General features: G+C 42.1%; 2 protein-coding genes across 3 annotated transcripts in view; one reads left to right on the top strand and one right to left on the bottom strand.

The window, feature by feature from the left end:
• LOC119460723 (uncharacterized) overlaps nucleotides 1-19,763 on the top strand; it is a 126,917-nt gene that overhangs the window by 33,977 nt on the left and 73,177 nt on the right. Inside the window, exons 4-7 of the mRNA XM_049673168.1 lie at nucleotides 1,870-2,001; nucleotides 2,339-2,555; nucleotides 3,523-3,655; nucleotides 5,178-5,312. Of these exons, the coding sequence (XP_049529125.1) occupies nucleotides 1,870-2,001; nucleotides 2,339-2,555; nucleotides 3,523-3,655; nucleotides 5,178-5,312 (617 nt within the window). The remainder of the gene's footprint in view (nucleotides 1-1,869; nucleotides 2,002-2,338; nucleotides 2,556-3,522; nucleotides 3,656-5,177; nucleotides 5,313-19,763) is intronic.
• LOC119460727 (cell growth regulator with EF hand domain protein 1-like) overlaps nucleotides 1-19,763 on the bottom strand; it is a 155,300-nt gene that overhangs the window by 104,711 nt on the left and 30,826 nt on the right. The window lies entirely within an intron of this gene.

Genomic DNA, 19,763 nt, shown 5'->3' with positions numbered 1-19,763 from the left:
CCTACCTAATTATGGAGCTGTGGCAGTCGCGCATGCATTCTCAAATCAAACCGGGAGCGCTATTCTGAAAATTATCAAATTCAGCCATGCTCCCGTGTAGAGCCAACCAGTAAGCTCGCAACAGCCATCTGAGCCAGTCAGAACTGATAAGATGGTGAATTCGACAAAATGGCAGAATTTGACAATGTCCACAATAGTATCCCGGCATAGCACGCACGATATGCGTATTGGGCCCCGAAGGACGCATTTATAATCCGTGGGAAATATTTTAGGAGAGAATGTTCATTTCCGCATTGGAATGCCACGCCACTGCCGTTTCGCGATGGGCGCGCTGAATACCGGTACGTGCCAGTCGCGCGCGCCTCGCTACGTGATCGCGTGTCACGCGATACGCGGCTCCGGTGACAAGAACCGGCAACGGCATTACGATGACATATATAAAAGCAAAGTGCCTTAACGGCACGTGCCATCTTGGCGAAATTCCTTTTCACTGCCGCGAAAAATAAAAGCAAGACGACGCTCCCGTGTGACCCACTTACGCGGGGCTTTTTTATCCTTGCGATAGCCTTGGGCGTGCCTTACATTTTTAATCTCGACTTCAGGAACTGTGGGAAATAGACCCCAAAAAAAAGTTAAGAAGGAAAAACGCGTGTCTATAGTGTACACAAGAATATGACACGTCTCTTGTCGCCAAAACAAAGATTCAAAGCAGACGAGGTCGTCGGCTGACCCCGGAGGTGCCGATAGCGTGTCCACACTGTCGTGCGATATGCGCGATCTTTAGCGATGAGCGCCACGTGCACTCTGCGAATTAAGACCTGAATCCTGAATCGGCAGTGGCGGATCAACAGTGCCTGGTAGTGCAAGAAAGCTAGTTATCGAACCAAACCCAGAATTTTTCAGATCTACTACTGAATGCCTGCAGAGTGTCGCATAACCTTGAATAAACTGAAAACAGCTAGCCGTGTCTAGCCTGAATCTTGAATCAAGAACTCAAAAATTCTGACTTTCATTCATACCACACATTTTACTACAGATCAAAACTGGATTATTTGTTTTTATTCATTTTATGTGAAGAGAAACCTTCCAAACATTTGTGAATTACTTCCTCTCTTGATATACAAAACGAAAATACCTTCAGCCGACATCACACACTGCTTGTTAATGCCATGTGAGCCTTCTGTGGCATGATGTGACCGAGGTGGGGCTGTATTGCCCATAAATGACTACTTTAAAAAAAATTAAAAATTAAATTCTGGGGTTTTACACGCCATAACCAAGATATTATTATGAGGCCCGCCTTAGTGAGAGACTCCGGGTTAATTTTGACCACCTGGGTTTCTTTAACGTGCACCCAATGCATGGTACTACATGGTCGTTCTAGCCTTTCACTCCCATCTAATGCGGCAGTCGCGTTCAGAAAAAAAAAAAACTGAGTGCTATTCTTGTGGAGCAAAAAAAAAAAAAAACATGGTTATTCGTAACACTGTCACATTCCCTCTATTGAGCCAACCTGACAGGAAGCCTAGAAGTGCAGAGTGTCTCAGAAATCTCAGAGTATGTTGCCAAAGGCTTAGTCCTTTGAAAAACCTATAGAGCAAATTGCAATTAAACATTTTCACCCAACTCTCTTGCTGTTTTGTGAAAGCAATGTTTCACAAAAGCGACATAATTTTCGAAGTTTAACGTGTGGCCAATAAGAAAACTCCTCTAATAGCTGCAAGCAATGCCACAAAAACTTGCACAGGCAAAGTATAGTAATAAATCTCATTGAACACCTTTGCTTGTTGCATGCACTGATGCTCCTGTCGTGCTTCAGACACCGTACGCAATGCTTACAGGGTGGCTTCCTTCCTTTTTTTCATGCAGGTGCATTCCTCATTCCTTACTTCATCTGCCTCATCACAACAGCAATTCCCATGTTCTACCTAGAAGTAGCCATGGGCCAGTACCTGAGCCGTGGTGGCATAGGAATCTGGGGCATAGTGCCCATGTTCAAAGGTATGCTTGCTCATTGCGTCACTCGTGTGAGAGTATCTTTTATGTAAATTGCTGGTTTTAAAGACCAACTGCTGCATGCATTGTTTAAAAGGTGCAATTGCTTTTAGAATTGAAAACAGTAACATGGCACACATGGTTCACTACAGGAAATTTAGAGGCCTATACTGTACTATATATGGTTCTTATAACTCTTTACTTGCATGTTGCTTAATGTCACAAGAACATGGGATGCTTCGTTTCTGGCATTACAGTCCTGAAAGTTACATTTATAGACAGAAGAAGTAGCATACAATAAAGCCTGATGGAATATATGTTGATGTTTGATCGGCTGTTGCAGGCATCGGGATCGCATCACTAACTATCGTGACGTTGTCCAACATCTACTACATGGTGATTGTGGCATGGATCCTGTTCTACCTGATTTCGTCTTTCACTGAAGTGCTTCCCTGGAAACACTGTGGCAATCACTGGAACACCGAGAACTGCTGGGAGTACAATGAGACAAACCCAGCACCACACAATAAATCTGTTACGCCAATTGTGGAATTCTGGGAGTGAGTACACCATACATACAGGTCTCTCGTCTTGGGCACAATTGTTAAATGTTTTAAGGTAGCAAATGAAATTGCTCGAGCTGACACCAAAGAATTTGTACAGAATGAATTTGTGCTTTGCCCTCATTTTAAGCTTTCACACTTAATATTGTGAGAATTTGAGTAGAACCTTATTTCATGACATGCTTCCTGCTGTTTTAAATATTTTCTTGGTTGCTACATTCAGTATGTGACTGCATGTTAAATGTTGAGAACAACTCTTTCTGGTATGACTGAAAATTTAAATCTGAAAGTAATCAACACGAAAGTGACAGTAGCATACTGTGTTCTTGTTTGCAACCCACTTTTATGTCTGATAATGTTATCAGGGCTGCAAAAGTAAGTGTTTAACTTACTGAGCTCTTTGCCTGTGCATTCTGCATCAACACAACATTGATCAAACTAGAGATGCAGCATTTATATAATCATAGGCACAAAAGCAAGTGCTTGTTAGCCTAAAAAAAAGATTTTACATCATGACCCCAAAATCCTTAAGGGGCTGGTAAATTTATTAATTGGGTGTTCAACCTTGCTGGATTTCACTGTGGCAAAAGCAATTTATTGCTGTCTACTTAGCAACAACTAGGACATAGCTTTCCACACTTAATTCACCATCTTAGCTTGATTTGCCATCTTTGTGCAGTTCATAGCATAGGTTAAGTATCACGGTGGCTGTACATTCATACTTCTACTTGGTTCAAAGCCACAGACATTAAAGGGCGCTTTTCTGTCTGCAATCCTGAGCTTTGGGGGGCCAGCAATTATACAGGATGTCGGCAACAGTGCCCAGTGACAGATCTTGCAACCCATAGAGTTCTGCAAATCTTTTCACAATGGCCATACCAATCGTGACAGGTTGACCTAACCGAGCGTTTGTCTGCTTTCTTTTTCCTTTCTCCCTTATCTTCCTTATGTTCCGCACTTCTAGAAACCATGTACTGGGCATTTCATCAGGGCTGCATGAGATGGGCAACATACGTCTTGAGCTGGCCCTCTACCTGTTCCTCTCGTGGTTCATCGTGTACATTGTCATCTGGAGGGGCCTTAATCAAAGTGGCAAGGTAACTTCGCTTAGAAAGAAATATCGCTAACTGACTGAAAGTTTTTCTTTCAACTTTCATTATAAAATTGACTTCTTGCATATTCTTTTGAGACAGGTTACCTGCTCTATCAGAAGAAATTAAGCACTCCCTGTCACATGTAACAATAGCTTTAAATATTCTTATTTTCTAAGAACAATAATAAACAAACAATTTTAGAGAACAAACCATAACGCATGGTTCCCTAGCATGCTTTAATATGCAACCTCTATCATGACCTTTTTCTACAAGTGTTCTTGTCGTTTTTTCAATTGATTTTGTGCTTTAAATTGTGCTTGATTATGCCCATCAATGCTTAATATTGTATTTCTACCACTCTTCAAAGATCTTGTATAAGATTGCAGTTCTTATAAACCAAAAATAAATTGATCATTACTATAGACTTACTCTTTCAAAAAGTCATATTTTAGAAACAAGCTTTCCCAAATGAGACAGGAAATAATGTGAAGTGAGCCACCTTCCAAGGTGAATATATTTACCAGGAAATGACTTGTGTAACTAAAATCATAATCTAACTACGAACAAAAGGCTACACTAAAATTGGCAAAAGCGAACTCCACTGGCTGGGTGAGGATAGGTCAGTGATGCTTAATTTGAGTGATTTAAAGGCCCGTCCACTGAAATGTCTATTAGACCCTCTTTTAATTTTATTGCGATAGCAATTATATGGACACTCCAAAGCAGATTTCGCCGTCGCCGTGAGGTTCCGTATGACGTCAATGGAGATGAAATCGTCGCAGCGCGCCGCCGAACGCTGTATGTGCGAGTGAAAGGGCGCAAGGGACGCGGGCTTTCACGGGGAGTGAACGGAGTGAACGCACGGCGGAGAACAAACGCGCGTTCTGCGCCGTGCTCCCTTAAAGGCTGCAGAATTAAGCGTCTCTTTCCTCCTTTACAATCACCATATATGTAGAGCAAACGCGACTTCTTCAGACACGCGAAAGGTCGTGGGGGGGGGGGGGGGGGAAGGGAGGCGACGTCTAGCTGCGGCACAAAATGCCTATTTATATAAAATCGTTGTGAGGCGAGAAGGTGGCAAAGACTTCCGACGCTGCTCGACGAGTGTCCCGTTCTGATCTCGTCGAAAACCTCCGAGCCGCCCCCAGAGGCTCCTGCAACAGTCACCAACGCCGCGCGCGTTTTGTGCGAACGCGGGCAAAACGCCGACGGCGTGAACAACAGTTCTGCGTGTTGCCGGTGCTGCTGCATGTCCAAGTTTGTACAGCTGATAAAACTACTATCCTTATTCCGTATAGCTCTCTTCAAATTTGCTATCGCAATTGATGCTTCGCCTTTCGGGTGAAACTGCGACCACTTTTTTGAACTAATTGGAAATATATTACATGAGAAATGCAACTTTCTTTTTCTGCAATAAGCATAAAGCATTCAGCACCACTTTTACAAAGTAATATCTTTTGTCATATGTCTTTTGTCTCATTATAAATTCATTCTTCCTGATTCGAATCATCTATGTCCTTTACAGATTGTCTGGGTGACAGCTATCTTTCCCTATATTTGCCTCTTTGTGCTGCTTGTGAGAGGTGTCACATTACATGGTTCAATTGATGGTCTCTTGTTTTACGTCACACCGGATTGGAGTCAATTGCTCAAGCCAAAGGTAAGCGGTATTCTTGGCAGCTTAGGCTAGGCAGCTTTTCCTGTAATCCCCCATTCCCCAAAGGCTGCTCTAGCGTGCATGACAACTAATCCATGCTGTCCCAATATTGCGCATCTTTAATAAGTGCCAAATGTCGTCGGTATCGTTACGGCTTATACCAAGCTATAATGTGCGTCTTTTTTTTTTCTTCTTTCTTTTCTTCTGGTGCGTTCTCCGTTCAGGTATGGATTGCTGCAGGCACTCAGGTGTTCTATACTTTTGGGATTGGCGTTGGCTCGGTGGTGACACTAGGTAGCTACAACAAGTTTCACCAGAATTTCTTCAGGTTAGAGTCCACAGCCACTTCTTCATCTTGGTGCACTTCAACGTGTCGAACGACCATCATGTGTTTGACTGCTTTCCCCTTCTCCCCTGCTTGCTGTTTCTCATCATGACTTGCTGCTGTCCATTGCATATAACATCGCAGTCATTTTAATTGTGCACTTTGTTTCCCACTGAACACGAGCGTCCCTGTTGAAAGCAAGTGTGAGTGCTAAAAAATAGAGTGTATGTAAAAGTTCCTTTCTTTTTTCCAGCACTTTTGCGGTTTCCTCTTAGAGGTACATTATCAAAGTGACATAGCTTTCTAATTTTCTCTGAAGATTAATATACGTTGAATTTCAATATAGAAAACAGGAACACAACGAATTATTGAATTTAACAAAGTAAATCTAAAACTTTCCTTGCCAATATTAGTGTGTAATGAACAAATGTTTATAACAAATATACAGTTTGTAACGAAAAAATGTTTACAAAGGATATGGGATATAATGAAGATATTTTCGTCTCTCATGCAACTTCACTATAATGAGGTTTGACTGTATAAGAGCTGTTGGTATTCCATAAGAACACTTCAACAACATGTACACAGACATAAACAGCAAAGGTGTGTGGCAGATTAGCAACACATGCAAATGAAAGTTCACATAAGTGCACTAACATAGACAAAAGGACATTTTCACTAGCACACAAATACTACTATGTTAAAATACACATACTACTAAACACAATAGTGCAGAGCCTCACAAAAGCACAACAGTACAAGAAGTGATGTGGTAATCAAGAAAAAGATGGTATAGATGGTCAGGTGTAATGACAGTTGACTTAAGCAAGTTGAAAGTTCATAATTATCAATGATCTAGTTTCTTAGGTGACATACCACACATTCTACCCACCGAAAGAAAGCATGTAGCATATTTTGTTTATTTGGTCTGAATGGGCTCTTGTATGCACAGTGGCAAGCAAGTCCATAATGCATAAATTGCATTTCTTTAATCACATACCATTGTGCCCACTGCTCAGCAATTTCACATGGACAAATGAGTTATTGTTCAATACATAATGGCATTCTTGTTTACATTAAATTTTGCTTGAAATTTGTGGTCTAACATGCAAATCAGATAAAGTTATGAACATTTCATGATTCATTCTGTTGTACACAGTAGACAAGTGCAAGTTATGGGAGCAGAAGTACAAGTTAAAAGAACAGTAAAGAATGCACATTAAAGGTATTGGTTATGCTGTAAGCTTAGTGATAAGGAACCATTTGTACATCGTACTTCTTCTCCTGTATATGTTATGCTTGTTAATGCTGTTTTAACTTCAGGTTTCCGAAAATTAAATTTGGTTTCATGTCATTGAGTTTGCTGTACAGAAAATTAGATGCAAAAAAAGGGAGAGACACATACACATGCAGTGCTTCCTCCACATGTCTTTTTTGCACAGCTACAGTGAACAGTTGCCTACTAACCTAGCCATCTCTTCTACTGGTTTCACTAGTTTCACATCAGCAGTGTTTGTTGCTCAAAAGCAAAGGGGGAAAATTTTGTGTCATGCGACTTGTTCTGAACTTTGCGACTGCAGTTGACATCTTGTGTAATGTACAGTGTAGACCGCTTATAACGTAAGTCGCCGGAGTCGCGAATATCCGCACTATAAGCGGTACCGCACTATAACCAAAGCAACAATTTTCAAGGCCCGCACATATGCAAAACATGTGCACCGAGCCGCCACGCGTACGCGACAGTCGAGGAATGCAGCTAGAACGTTTGCATTCGATTTACAGTCGAATCTCGTTAATTCGCACCAAATAACGCAGCGGCGCCTCCGACCGGCATTGCTCCGGCACCGCCATAGAGTAAAAGCTTAGGGGAGTACCCTCAATGTCGCGCGCGAAAAAAAAAAACAAAAAAACAAAACAAAACAAAAAAAAAAACGCGGCGGACATTTCACCCTCTCTCAAATGGCAAGGTCGCCGATTCTGCGTTGCGCCGGAACATGCGTGTACGTGCCGACGTCTCAGCCACGCTACCGTAGCCACGCGTAGAAAACGGCAGTGAACCCTTCTTTCTCCTTTATGCTTCCTCTACTTTCTAGTCACGTGTTGACCTTGCACGCTGCGGCTACGGCGCAGAGGGAAGCAGCGGCGCTGTCCCAGGCCGGCCAACGAAACTACCCACGCCGGCAAACGCCCGCTTCATGATAACGGCAGAAAACGAAACTTCGGGGAGCTGGTGCCGGGCCGGCTGTAGCGGCGGCGCCTGCACGGCGGCGGGCGCGCACGGTAACAGTCGAAAGTGAAGGAGCTACGAGGGAGGGCGAGGGGAGCCACCGAAGCGGCGGAGTTGCCGAGGCGAAATTCGCTTCGCTGCCGCCTTCCTCCCTCACATTCCACGGTCTCCGCGTGCGCCCTTCGCCGTGCCGTGCGGGCGCCGCCTGCTCGCTCGCTGAAGTTTCGTCTACTGCCGTTATCGTGAAGCGAGCGTTGGCTGTTTCGTGGCTCTCGCTCGCTATGCGCGCCGTGATATTTCACGACTCGCACTCAAGATTCTGGTTACAGCCTCACTGGCTGTTCGTTCGCACCACGTGCCCTTCTCCTCCACTTCGTCTTTCTTCCTCGAGCACTCCTTGGGGCGCCCGTTTGAGGGGAGCGTTCGCCGTCTCCGCCGACTTCCGTACTCCCAGGTAGCCGCACTGTAACGGGTATTTCGTTTCCCGCAACTGCACTATAAGCGATACGTGTATACATGGAGTGCTATGGGAAAATTAACGGGAGTCTGAAAAGGCCGCACTATATCCGGTCCTGCACTATAAGCGGTTACGTTATAAGTGGTCTATACTGTATTATGGATGACTACTATACCACAGCTGTGTACGCTGGGTGTGCATTGTATGGCCAAATTTACATATGTCGTGGTTCATACTTAGTGTGACTGACACGTCAGGCTGGAGATTTTCCCTGGTACTTGTGGTATCAATGAAGTTTTGATGCATACCATCTTCATCATTATTCGTCTCTGGTTTATTACTATGTTCACTTCTTTCTGCATGAACACATTCTAAATTACTCTTGTTTTAATAGTTGCCTTCGCTTTCTTATTACCTATTCACAGGGACTCGGCAATCGTTTGCTCCATCAATCCCCTGACAAGTCTTCTAGCTGGGACAGTTATATTCTCAGTGCTGGGTCACATGGCTTTCGTAGCAGATAAATCAGTGGGCGACGTTGTTAAATCGGGTGAGGAACTTTTCTTTTGCCATTTTTTACTTCTTTTAGCGTGCATACATTGATGAGCACCTAATTTTTTTTAAGTTAATACGATTTCAAAGGTGTTACTTCTGTCACTCAATATGACAAAGACATGTGGTCAGTAAAGGATTCTGAGATTTCATGTTATAGTTGTTTAAAGAGCCCGTGAAGCATTTTAACTACAACTTCATGCATTGCAATTGTAGTAGCATGTGGGAGCCCTAATGTGATGTGATTATTTACAAATACTTAGAGTCTTTTTGTGTAATTGTATAGGGAGGGTCTTGACCCTGCCGGCTTTGAGGCTTGATGTAGCTCACGAGTATTTATCGGCCATTTTAGTGTTCCTAAATTTATATTTTACGTGATGATTATGGCTGATAGGATGTTCCACATTCGCCGCCATCATCATGACTGGCACTAACACTCTCAGGGCTATAGGTTTACTACATGTACAGAAATACCTAAGATAGTGGACAGGGGCATAGCCGCCACCGCAGTGCAATTATTAGAATGTTGCATGAGGTCATGCGGAGGTTGTATATTCGATTCCCACTGATGACAAGTTGTCTTTTCTTTCACTTTCATATTCATGCTTATTATTTCTACATTTCTATTTTAAAAAACTTAATTTCACCTATGTTTTTGTTGACTTCACTGACTGTTGGCTTCATTTGGTAGTTACTAACAGTAACTTGAGTCCAGCGGTTCTTTTTGCTCATTGTGCAATATGGCTTAAACCCACATTTTATGTCTCTCAGTTATGCTTTTTCGTTTGTTTCTGTTTCCCTCCTCAGGTCCTGGCTTGGCTTTTCTCGTATATCCTGAGGTTGTTACCCGAATGCCAGCTTCAACAGTGTGGTCGATACTGTTTTTCGTTATGCTTCTCTGTTTGGGGATAAACAGCCAGGTAAGCTGCCGCAACATGCTTGTATACTGCTTTTTTTTCTGATAGTCTTCGGATTCAGTGATCACCTGTGACAACATGCCTAAGGGTCAGTGATCGTTTGTGGAAATTTGCTCTAAAAGGAATGAGCAGGTTTGATTGCAGAAAAGAATTTATAACTGTAAAAATACAAAGCGAATGCCATAGGAGGCATGCGTCACTCGATGTTTGTACCACTAAAAACAAATGTCGCGCCGATCAGCGCAGCTGGCGTAACGCGACAGCATTTATATTTTCATGCATGGAGTCTTATCACAGCTTGTCACTGGCAATAGCGAGCTTTCTGGATCAACCACACAGGCGTTGCTGTCAAATTCCTATCTGCAACAGCAATTGTGACATCTGCATTTCTGCAGGGCAATGTTTCAGATATCTTTAAATAAAATAAAACTGATATAGTATATTTTAAACAAGAAAACCACAAAATCCATGGCCTCGGTTTCCCATTTTTTTTTTTTGTCGTCACTGACTAAATTTGATTGCAGAAGCCTCAGCCCATGTGAATTAAAATGGAGCAGAAACATCTTACTTTTATAGAAAGAACTACCTCTGACATTCAACTCGTAACAATGATATGTTGACTTAGTCTACAGTTTGTCTCCAGTGCATATAAGTTTTCATACTGAAACAGCTAAGGCTATGAACCAGCAAACATTTCAAAGCACACTCTCTTCAATTTGTTTTTAAAACTGCTTTAAGATAGCGGTTTTTACATTCTCAAAATACAGAAATACTTCGTAAATGTAGTTTAATAGAGCAAACAAGGTACTGACAAGTGGCCTGTCCACTTTTTATTCCCCTCCATTTGCATCTTTCTGCAGTTCTGTCCTTCTGAAGCGATAGTTGCTGGTGTAATCGACCAATGGCCTCAGCTGGTTACTCGGCGAAAGCTCATCACGTTCCTTATGGTCGTGTTCCAGTTTCTCCTTGGGCTTCCTATGGTTACTCAGGTAAGTTGCTGATGCACAAATGGAATTACTTAGCATACGATTCTCTTTTTAAAGAACACGTGTGGACATAGACTTTTCTAGTACCTTTCACTGAGATGCAATTCAGACTCTCGAAAAAATATGAAAGCAATAATTATTATGACTACTATGCATCTCGTAGGCAGAGATAATGTTCAGTCAAACAAAGTACGATTGCAAGAACAGATCCACCAGCTACACTTTAGTGTGAAAATGTTACACTCAAGTAATGCCAATTTTTGCATTCAACACTCTAGCTGTTGTGTGTGCACAAGACACATGCCTACTGCACCCAATGGGACCTTTTTCTTGGCAGCTATGCAATATGACCATCAATTAAGAATTGAGAATTGATCTAGCCCTCTTCTAAGTATGATGTAAAGGTGAACTTCTCACACAATAAACAGTGAGATGCATAGTGTACAATGTTTTCAGACTGGTCTGAACATGTTTGTTGTCAGAGCTCCTTCTTGAGTTTCTTACTAGTGTGTTTCATGATCCACCGATGGGATCTTATCTCTTATTCTTCAAGTGAACTATGACTTACTCATGAGCCACATAAATTTAGGTTCTTTCTCGGTCACAAAGGTACTAAAGCATTGTCCTTGCATTTGGTGCACAGCAAAAGTATTTGCGGTACCCTGCCCTAATTAAATGCACTTAGCTATTTGTGAAAGGGAAGGTTCACATCCACGTGAAAGCAGCATAAAGCTACAAAGGAAGCCCATATGATTTTTCAGTAGGAAAGCTTCTCTATTTAACAAAAGTTGTTCCTGTTTCAGATATTTAAAACCAACGCAAGTGCCTTGCATGTGCAGTCACTCTACCAAATTATCTAATGATGATGCTAGCTGATGGCATAGCAAAATAAAAGTAATCAACAACTGGAAGTGCAGAAACAATAATTTTCAAAATGTTTTCTTTAGAAACTTGTGCAAAATGAGAATCCGTGAGGCTGTAGCTTCATGCTATCTTTAGGTGGATGCCAATCTTTAATTTCATGAATCTACTTTGTCTTTTGGATTTCCACGCAACTAATTCTAAAGGCTGGCCCTCACCATAAAACATACCAATGGCCCATATTGGGCTATTGCCTAATGTATACTACCAAAATTGTAATGCTTCTCTTAGCTTTCAGAGCTTTTATTTGAGCACTGTGAGCAACACATACTGGATGTAAAATTGGCGTCAAAAGCTTACAGGGGATGAGTCCCGCAAAAATGCTTAATTTTCACTAAGTTTCACAATGCAGCCTGTCAAAATGATGGGCCAGAGTGCGAGCTGCACATGCTGCCGCAAGGCCCTATTTGTAATTTTAGGCTGCGGGCCCCCGCTTCATGAAAATTCAGACTATTCATGAGTCCGGCGCCTTGTAAACCTTCGACGCTAACAGTACATGTTTTCTGATGGTGCATTAGGGCGAGAGGTCATACATGAGCATAGTATTTCTGTTCAGCCAAAGTCATTTTACACACTATTTTCAAATCTATTGAAACTTTTTTTATCTGTGTTATACAGTGGAACCATTATATGGCAAAATCAGATTTAACGAAGTATCGGATATAATGAAATAAATAAGAATTGTTTCTTGCCAATATTATAACTACTGTATGCTTACAATCAATATAAAATAAAACGAAAGCATTTTCATGTCAAATGTGACTTCGTTATATGAACGTGAAGAAGAAAGGGAACCGAGGGGCCCGATTTTATTATCATATCATAACATAAGAAGCCAACAACATTGTTGGCTTCTTATGATTCGTTATATCAAGTTTCTGCTCTATACTTTTTGGGACGCTTTCACTGTTCCTTTTTGATTATTTCTTCTGAAGTTTCTAAGTCTGTAATTTTAACACGATAGCGTTTAGCGCCCCGTGTCGTAGAAAATCCGGCATCGGCAACCGGCGTGTGATCGTGAGTGGCGGAGAAAAATCATCCAACCACATAGACCGCACAGGCCCTCCACGTGGTGCAAGGTTTTAGTGAACAAAAATTTAATTTCTCACTGTGAAATCCGTCAGAAAAATGGTAAAGTACGACTTTACCATTCGGCGTCGGATTCGCCGTCGGATTGTTTACCAATCGGCGTCGGATTGTAATTTGAATGTACGAGAAAACCTAATTCTGCTACGAGGAAACTCAAACACAAACCCCTTTTCCAGCATTTCTACCAGACCTGCGTGTGTCGGGGCAATAGCAAACAATTAATAAAATAATAAAGAAAAGTGCTAGGGCCTTCACATTTTAATATAAGACCACTTATATTGTCCCTGGAAAAACGTCTTTCCAGCAATGCATTTCAGTTTAAAAGTGAAGCCGACTTTAAGGGGATCGGTGTAAGCTTGGTCTTTGTAAGCTGGCTTTCCCACGTTCAGTGTTACAGTGAATGAAGCCTACTTGCCGTATGCGAACAATGCGATGCGAACGGGTCCCGATAACGCTATCGCGTTCTACTCTTAAAGGCGAAGCTCAAGTGTCCTCCAAAATTTTTTTTTGATGTACCCTTTTTCTTTGTTTTTTATTATAGGGTGGCATGTACATCCTGCAGTTGATGGACAACTATGCTGTCACTGGCATCACATTGCTATTTATAGTGTTCTTCCAGGCCGTTGCACTATCGTGGATATATGGTGAGCACATATACGTAATTAACATTTCATTATAAATTCGAGTCCAGATTGGACCTCTGTCAGCTGAAAAGACCTCTCTTTCTCTTTTCTTTTTATAGGAACAAGCAACATCTCTGATAACATCAAAGAAATGCTTGGACGTCGCCCAAGTGCCCTCTTCCGGTTGAGCTGGTCAATCTTTGTACCAGTCATGTGTGTGGTAAGCATGAAACACAGCAGTTTTATATTTTTTGTCACTTCCTACCAAACCCTCATGCTTCCATCACAATGAGTTGCAAGATTTTCTAAGGCATTTGGCTTTGTTTAGTTGAGATTGCTAGTTCCATGTTCAAAAGCTTTATTTGTGATCCAAGGAGCATCAAATAAAATGGAAGGGGTCTCACTCTATTGACCCAGGATCATATAAAATAACTGTTCATTATTTTAATTTCCATTAAATACAGGAAATGTTTGCTTGCTCCCAGGTAAAGCTACTCCTGTACTTGGGTAAACTTCCTGCAAACATGTTTTTCCATAGCCCGATCATAAATATATAGGCAAGAAGATTCTTATCTCATGGGGCTGGCCAGGAGGATACTAATCATAGGTCGGGCCTGCCGCACATCTTCTTTTATTATTGTTATTTTTATTTCATCCTTATTGAGATGTTTTACCAATACTGATTTGAGATGGTGCCAAAGTGTAACGCACCTCCTTATCTGACTGTGCAGGCCATATTCCTGTTCTCTGTGATCAAGTACCAACCGATTGTGTATGCCAAGACATATGAGTACCCATGGTGGGGCGAGATGCTAGGATGGTTCATGGCACTCGCTTCCATGGTCATGATTCCTGCATACATGATCTACTTCCTCCTCACGACACCTGGCTCTCTACGAGAGGTAAGGCAGCAGATACAGAATTTCAGACTAACTAGTTTATCAATCTTGTGGTCAGATGTCATATAGTAACCAAATAATTTGGTCAGAAGCCAGGACCATTCACTGCCTACTGGTGGCTTGAAAAGGCCGGTCATTTACGTAATTTAACAGTCAGTTATTTAATTAAGCATCAAGGTACAAATTCACTTCTAGAAGTGAATTGACAAGTCTAATTTGCCAGTGGTCTCCTGGGAAATGTATTTTTGACTTGTGAATTGCTGATTGTGTTGATATAATGCATCACCACATACAAGTTGAGTACGACACAATGGGACGCGAAATAGACAGACATTCGACCAGGACAGGAAAGAGTATCCTGTCTTTTTTTTTTTTTTTGCTCTTTCCTGTCCTAGTATTCTCTTTATTTCGCGTCCCGTTGCACCGTTATAAATATGAACCAGCTAGCCCAGCAACAATTATGGTGATGCATGCAAGTTGATTATGCCTTAGTGATGCAATACTATCGATATTACTATATCAATACTATTGATAGTTGAGTCAATATGTCTTAGTATGAATATGTTTTTGAAACAATGATAATATAACGCAGTCTGTCAATTGTATTAACATTGATAACACTATTGAAAGTAAACTAAATTTCCGTTAATTTGACTTCGGTTAATTCAATTTTTTGGCTAATCCGATCTCTACCGTAGGTCCTGGCCCGCTCCCATGCATATTTATGGGCCTAAACCATCGTTATTTGAATCCTAAAATTGGCCTTCGCAGAATAATTAGAACTTGACCGGCCAGCACGCCCGCGCCTGACCCCGATGGTGACCCAAATAGCGACCCCTTTAGTAGGAGCGTCTGTCTCAGTGGAGCTTGGGGACATTGAATGCGTTGAACACGCGTCATCTCCCGTTGAAAACGCCAATTTTGGCCTGTCCTAGGATGATTTTCAAGCAATAACCATAGCTCACGTTGCATTATTACGGTATTTAACCGCATCTAATGCATGCCTCCCCCCCCCCCCTTTTTTTTTATCGGGCCGAAAATTGTCTGCACTGTGCAATTGGACACGAAACCAAAACTGACTTTAAAGCTGACTTTAAAAATTGTGCGTCGAAACTGAATCGGCCACCGTCGCGCAAGACATATTATACCCTTGCCCATTTTTCTTGCTAAAAGAATTGTGTACGTGTTAGATTTGCACTTTGTTTAGGAGCTTTAATGTCATTTCTACGCTATTTTTCTACCTTTCACACATAGAAAGTTGGCGCGCGTTTGCTTCCAGGGTGTGTTTGAATCGGTCAAATACTTCCAAATGAATCAGTGGTGTGTTCTAGCCTTTTTTTTCTGCATCCTTTTTAATTCGACCCGCCGGATAATTTGATCAATTTTGTTGGTCCTGTCAGCTTCGAATTAAAGGAAGCCAACTGTGCTATGATATTTCGCTATTACGATATATCGATAGTGTAATAAAACCTATCGATGGTAGTACTTTCGATGGTACTATCAATAGTATTACGATTGTTCGCTTTATTGACAGTGCTATCGATAGTTTTGCCATTTCTGGCTATCTATACTGCCAGAATATCGTAATACTATTGATAGTACTATAGATATTACTACTATCAATTGTTTTTATACTATCAATATTTTCATAGCAATATATTATAATACTATCGCTAGTCAATTTACTGATAGTTTTGCATCACTGTTATTCCCACTCTATGGAAAAGGTGACTGCTGGTCTGCAAGTCAGATTGTGTAATGATGAGGGTGTTGATGATGAAAAAGAATGATGACAAAACTGATCACTGTTGCCTCGTTCCTCCCTTCCAGAGGATCCTAGCAGGTGTTACACCACAGCTAGTGGGACATGATGAGAAAGAGGAGAAGGAGTATACGTTTAGCAACAGAGCCCTTCAGCCGTAGACACTCAAGACCAAGTTCACCGTCGACAAAATCATCATGCGTCACTCCATCTCATCAACCATTGCACCAACACATTGTATCTATGCATCACCTTCGCGTACGACGTCGCCTATTTTTTGTGGATCAAGTGTGTGTTCAGACTGCCTGTACCACTCAACATCACCAGTAAATTATAATGCAATGCACATTCACACATGAATGAAAACACTCTTTTTTTCATATAAAAAGAATACGAAAACCTTTGCCCTTTGTCTCTGTTTTATTCTTACTACTGCAACAAAATTGGAGCAGTCAATATTATTGTGTGTATGCTCTAGGGAAACATGTTCGATGGAATCCAGATTTTGTTAACAGCTGGGACTTAACAATGTTAGCACTACTTATTGCCGAGCACAGATAAGAGCACTCCCTCTGAACTCAAGTAGACTCCACACTTCAATAACACTGGTCAGCCATTCCTGCTATGAGGATATGCTCTGTGTAGAAACATGTCTCCGCTTAATGAGTCGCTTTCCGGTAAATGATTAGAAAGCACATGATTATGAAATACTGCAGTGATAGCTCAGCAATTGTCGAGAAGCGTTGTGTAGGCACAGTGGCGACATTAGTGAAGCGATTATGCTGCCTTTTACCGCTACAAAGGGGGAAGTGTCTGTCGGTATCAAAGAGAGTCCCGTCTGGGAAGGATACAGGAATTGTCATTTACGGAAAATTTAACAACAAATGATGCCTCCAAGAAATGCAGATGCCTCCAAGAAATGCAGACGAAGTACCAGTACCTGGTACTTTCTTGTATCTTTTAGACTTCTACACCCCCCATTTTTACATTTTGTTTGCATATTAATATGCCAGAAAAGCTTTTCTTATACAGTCCAATGCCTGCACAATGAAATGACCTGTATAACGAAGGAATAATTCTATCCCGGTTCTATTGGGAGCTTTACGGTGCGCGACCTTTATAGCGAAGTGATCTATATAATTAACGATTTAGGAGGCGCCATGCACTTCGTTATAAAGGCATTCAACCGTATATGCTATTCGTCTGCACGAACGTGAAAGACACCTTTAAAGCTGGCTTTTCTGCTATAAGCGATCTTGCGGGAAGAAGCCCGCTTCTGCCATCTCGACATACAGAACAGCGCGGACAACAGGACTGCGAGAAGACGACAACACGGGCGCTGGCAATCACCTGGTGGTTAATTCGAGGAACGGAAATATATATATATATATATATATACAAGATAAAGGTGGGAAGCAAGAAAGACAGCCAACTTCACAAGAATACACACAAACACAGACACACACACAACTAAAGCTGTGGGTTATAAGGCATCTAATGATGCAAGAGCTACGGCCCACCGGCAACTATTACAGGCTGCATCTGTCACGCGAACAAACTGAAGGCACTTGTAAATAAAAAAGCAAGAAGAAAAGGGCAGCTATAATAAACACTTGTAAACAACTAATAATCAAAAGGACAACAAAAACAAAAGTACAGGTGGCATTGGTTTTGAAAATGAGCGTTCACAGTGAGCAATAATCTGCATAAAAATCAAACGGATGCTAATTGTGGAGATATAGAGCCTCCTTATCGTGCAGTAAAACAGACGACGTACTAACACAAGCGGAAACTCTGTTTTGAATTATATATGCTTAATTCCCAAATCTCGCGTGCTCGCTGTTCCCGGTATATGTGAATTGCACGAGCCCTATCAAAAAGAGGTGAACAACCACATGTGTTTCAATACAACGCCAAGGTGCTGCCTGTTTCCTTGATCAATTTTGAATATTCTCGCAGCCTGGTCGATTAGACGTACACCTAATATTCTGTATTTGATTCAATTGAGCTATTCCGAAGGCATATTAAAGCAGCGCGATGGGACGAGTACACGAACACAACTACAACAGGACTAGCACTGACTGCCAAACTTTATTGGAAGAAGCACCAGGCATTTATAATTTGTCATAAAAACAACAAAGAACCATCAATGAAGTTTAGCTGGCAGTCAGCGCTAATGCTGTTGCAGTTGTGTTCAAGGGCACGGCAAGTGTAATTGAGCGTGGGGGGGCAGGAACCGGGACTCATTTCGCCCACACAAACTTTTAATTTTGTTGTTATTGTGAAAGCAATGCTTATTTACTATTAAGGTGGATGTCGGCCCTCGAAGCGGGCGGGGTGTCCCCCTTGCAATAGAGCCTGTGGAGTCGCTCACCCCCATTGCAACCCCCACCCGGGTTCCAGAGCTCCTGACGGTGTTCTTTTTGTCATCCCATTGCTCTGCTTCATACTCCTCCGAAATGAATCAACTTTCCCAAATCAATTTGTTGCGACTATAAAAAATTCCAACATTCGAAACACCAATTCAAAAGGGATTAGACAACCGCCGATCTTGTTTCGCGATGAGGGGTACGTGAGTTGGGTGGTTTGATTCCAGCACCAATGCACTAGCTGCTTCATTTATTTATTTATTTTTAGTTGCCGCGTCACTAAATTCGTCGATCGGTCAAACACAGTGGCTGCATTTGCGTCCTCGCTCTTAACTTCGAAAGCGTCAGCATTGACGGTAGCGATATGCGCCGCGTGGTTGTGGAGTAAGTTCATACCAAATGATCGAAATCTCTCCGTGGCCACAGAATTATTGGCTGTTCAGACGTACTGGCTGAGTTTTTTTTTTTCTTTTAATGTATTTTCGTCAAGCTCTAAATAAAACGATTCTAAATACAAGAATGTGAAGGTGATGTGCATTAGTAAATCACGATACCAGAGAAGCCACTCTTGCCAGAAAAAAAAGCAGAAACAAAAGACGGGTGGCGACGCCAGCTTGAAGATCCCGCACCATCTCTTCGTGACGTCATAGATTTGGATGGCGTCTGCTCGGGCCGAGTTCATTTTTAATCGGTAAAAATTGACTACATTGTATTGTAAACGAGCCAGAGACTGAACTTCGAAGGTTTTGATAACATTTTCTGCGCCGCAAAGGCAGGAATACGACAAAATACTTTGAAAACCATGACGTTACTGTGACGTCACACTGACGTCGCACTAACGTCCTACCGACGCTGTAGAGTTTTGACTCAAAAATTGGCTGAGGTTTAACTCTTGTAAACCTAGTTATCACGAGCAGGCGCGGATCCAGGGGGGATGTCCGGATGTCCTGACCTCCCCTCAGATTTCTGCATCGCCCCCTCGCTGACAGGGGGATGGCCCGGTAGCAAAAAAATATGGCCACCAGCACTCTTCAAAATTATTTTTCACGAGCACCAGTGGTATCAGCCATGTAGAAGTAAAGCTAGCTCGCTCACAAGCTTAGTTGTATTCCTTAGGGGTATGGTGTCGCGAAGTTGCCGTAGTTATTTATTCTCATGAACACCTTGGACCTCCTGGCGCCGGCCGTGCCTTACTCGTCCCGTCGGTGGCGTCGCATGCACGAGGGGACGTCCCTTTTGCCAAGCGCCCCGATGGTCGCGCGAGCGTCTTCGCGCCTGATCAACTTAGTTCCCCATTGGGGTGTCATCGGTTGCCTCATTGGCTGTC

This window comes from Dermacentor silvarum, chromosome 8, assembly GCF_013339745.2.
Source record: "Dermacentor silvarum isolate Dsil-2018 chromosome 8, BIME_Dsil_1.4, whole genome shotgun sequence".
In the NCBI taxonomy this organism is placed as follows: Eukaryota; Metazoa; Arthropoda; class Arachnida; order Ixodida; family Ixodidae; genus Dermacentor; species Dermacentor silvarum.
Note: the sequence above shows the minus strand (reverse complement) of the source record. Positions and strands in the feature narration are given on the sequence as shown.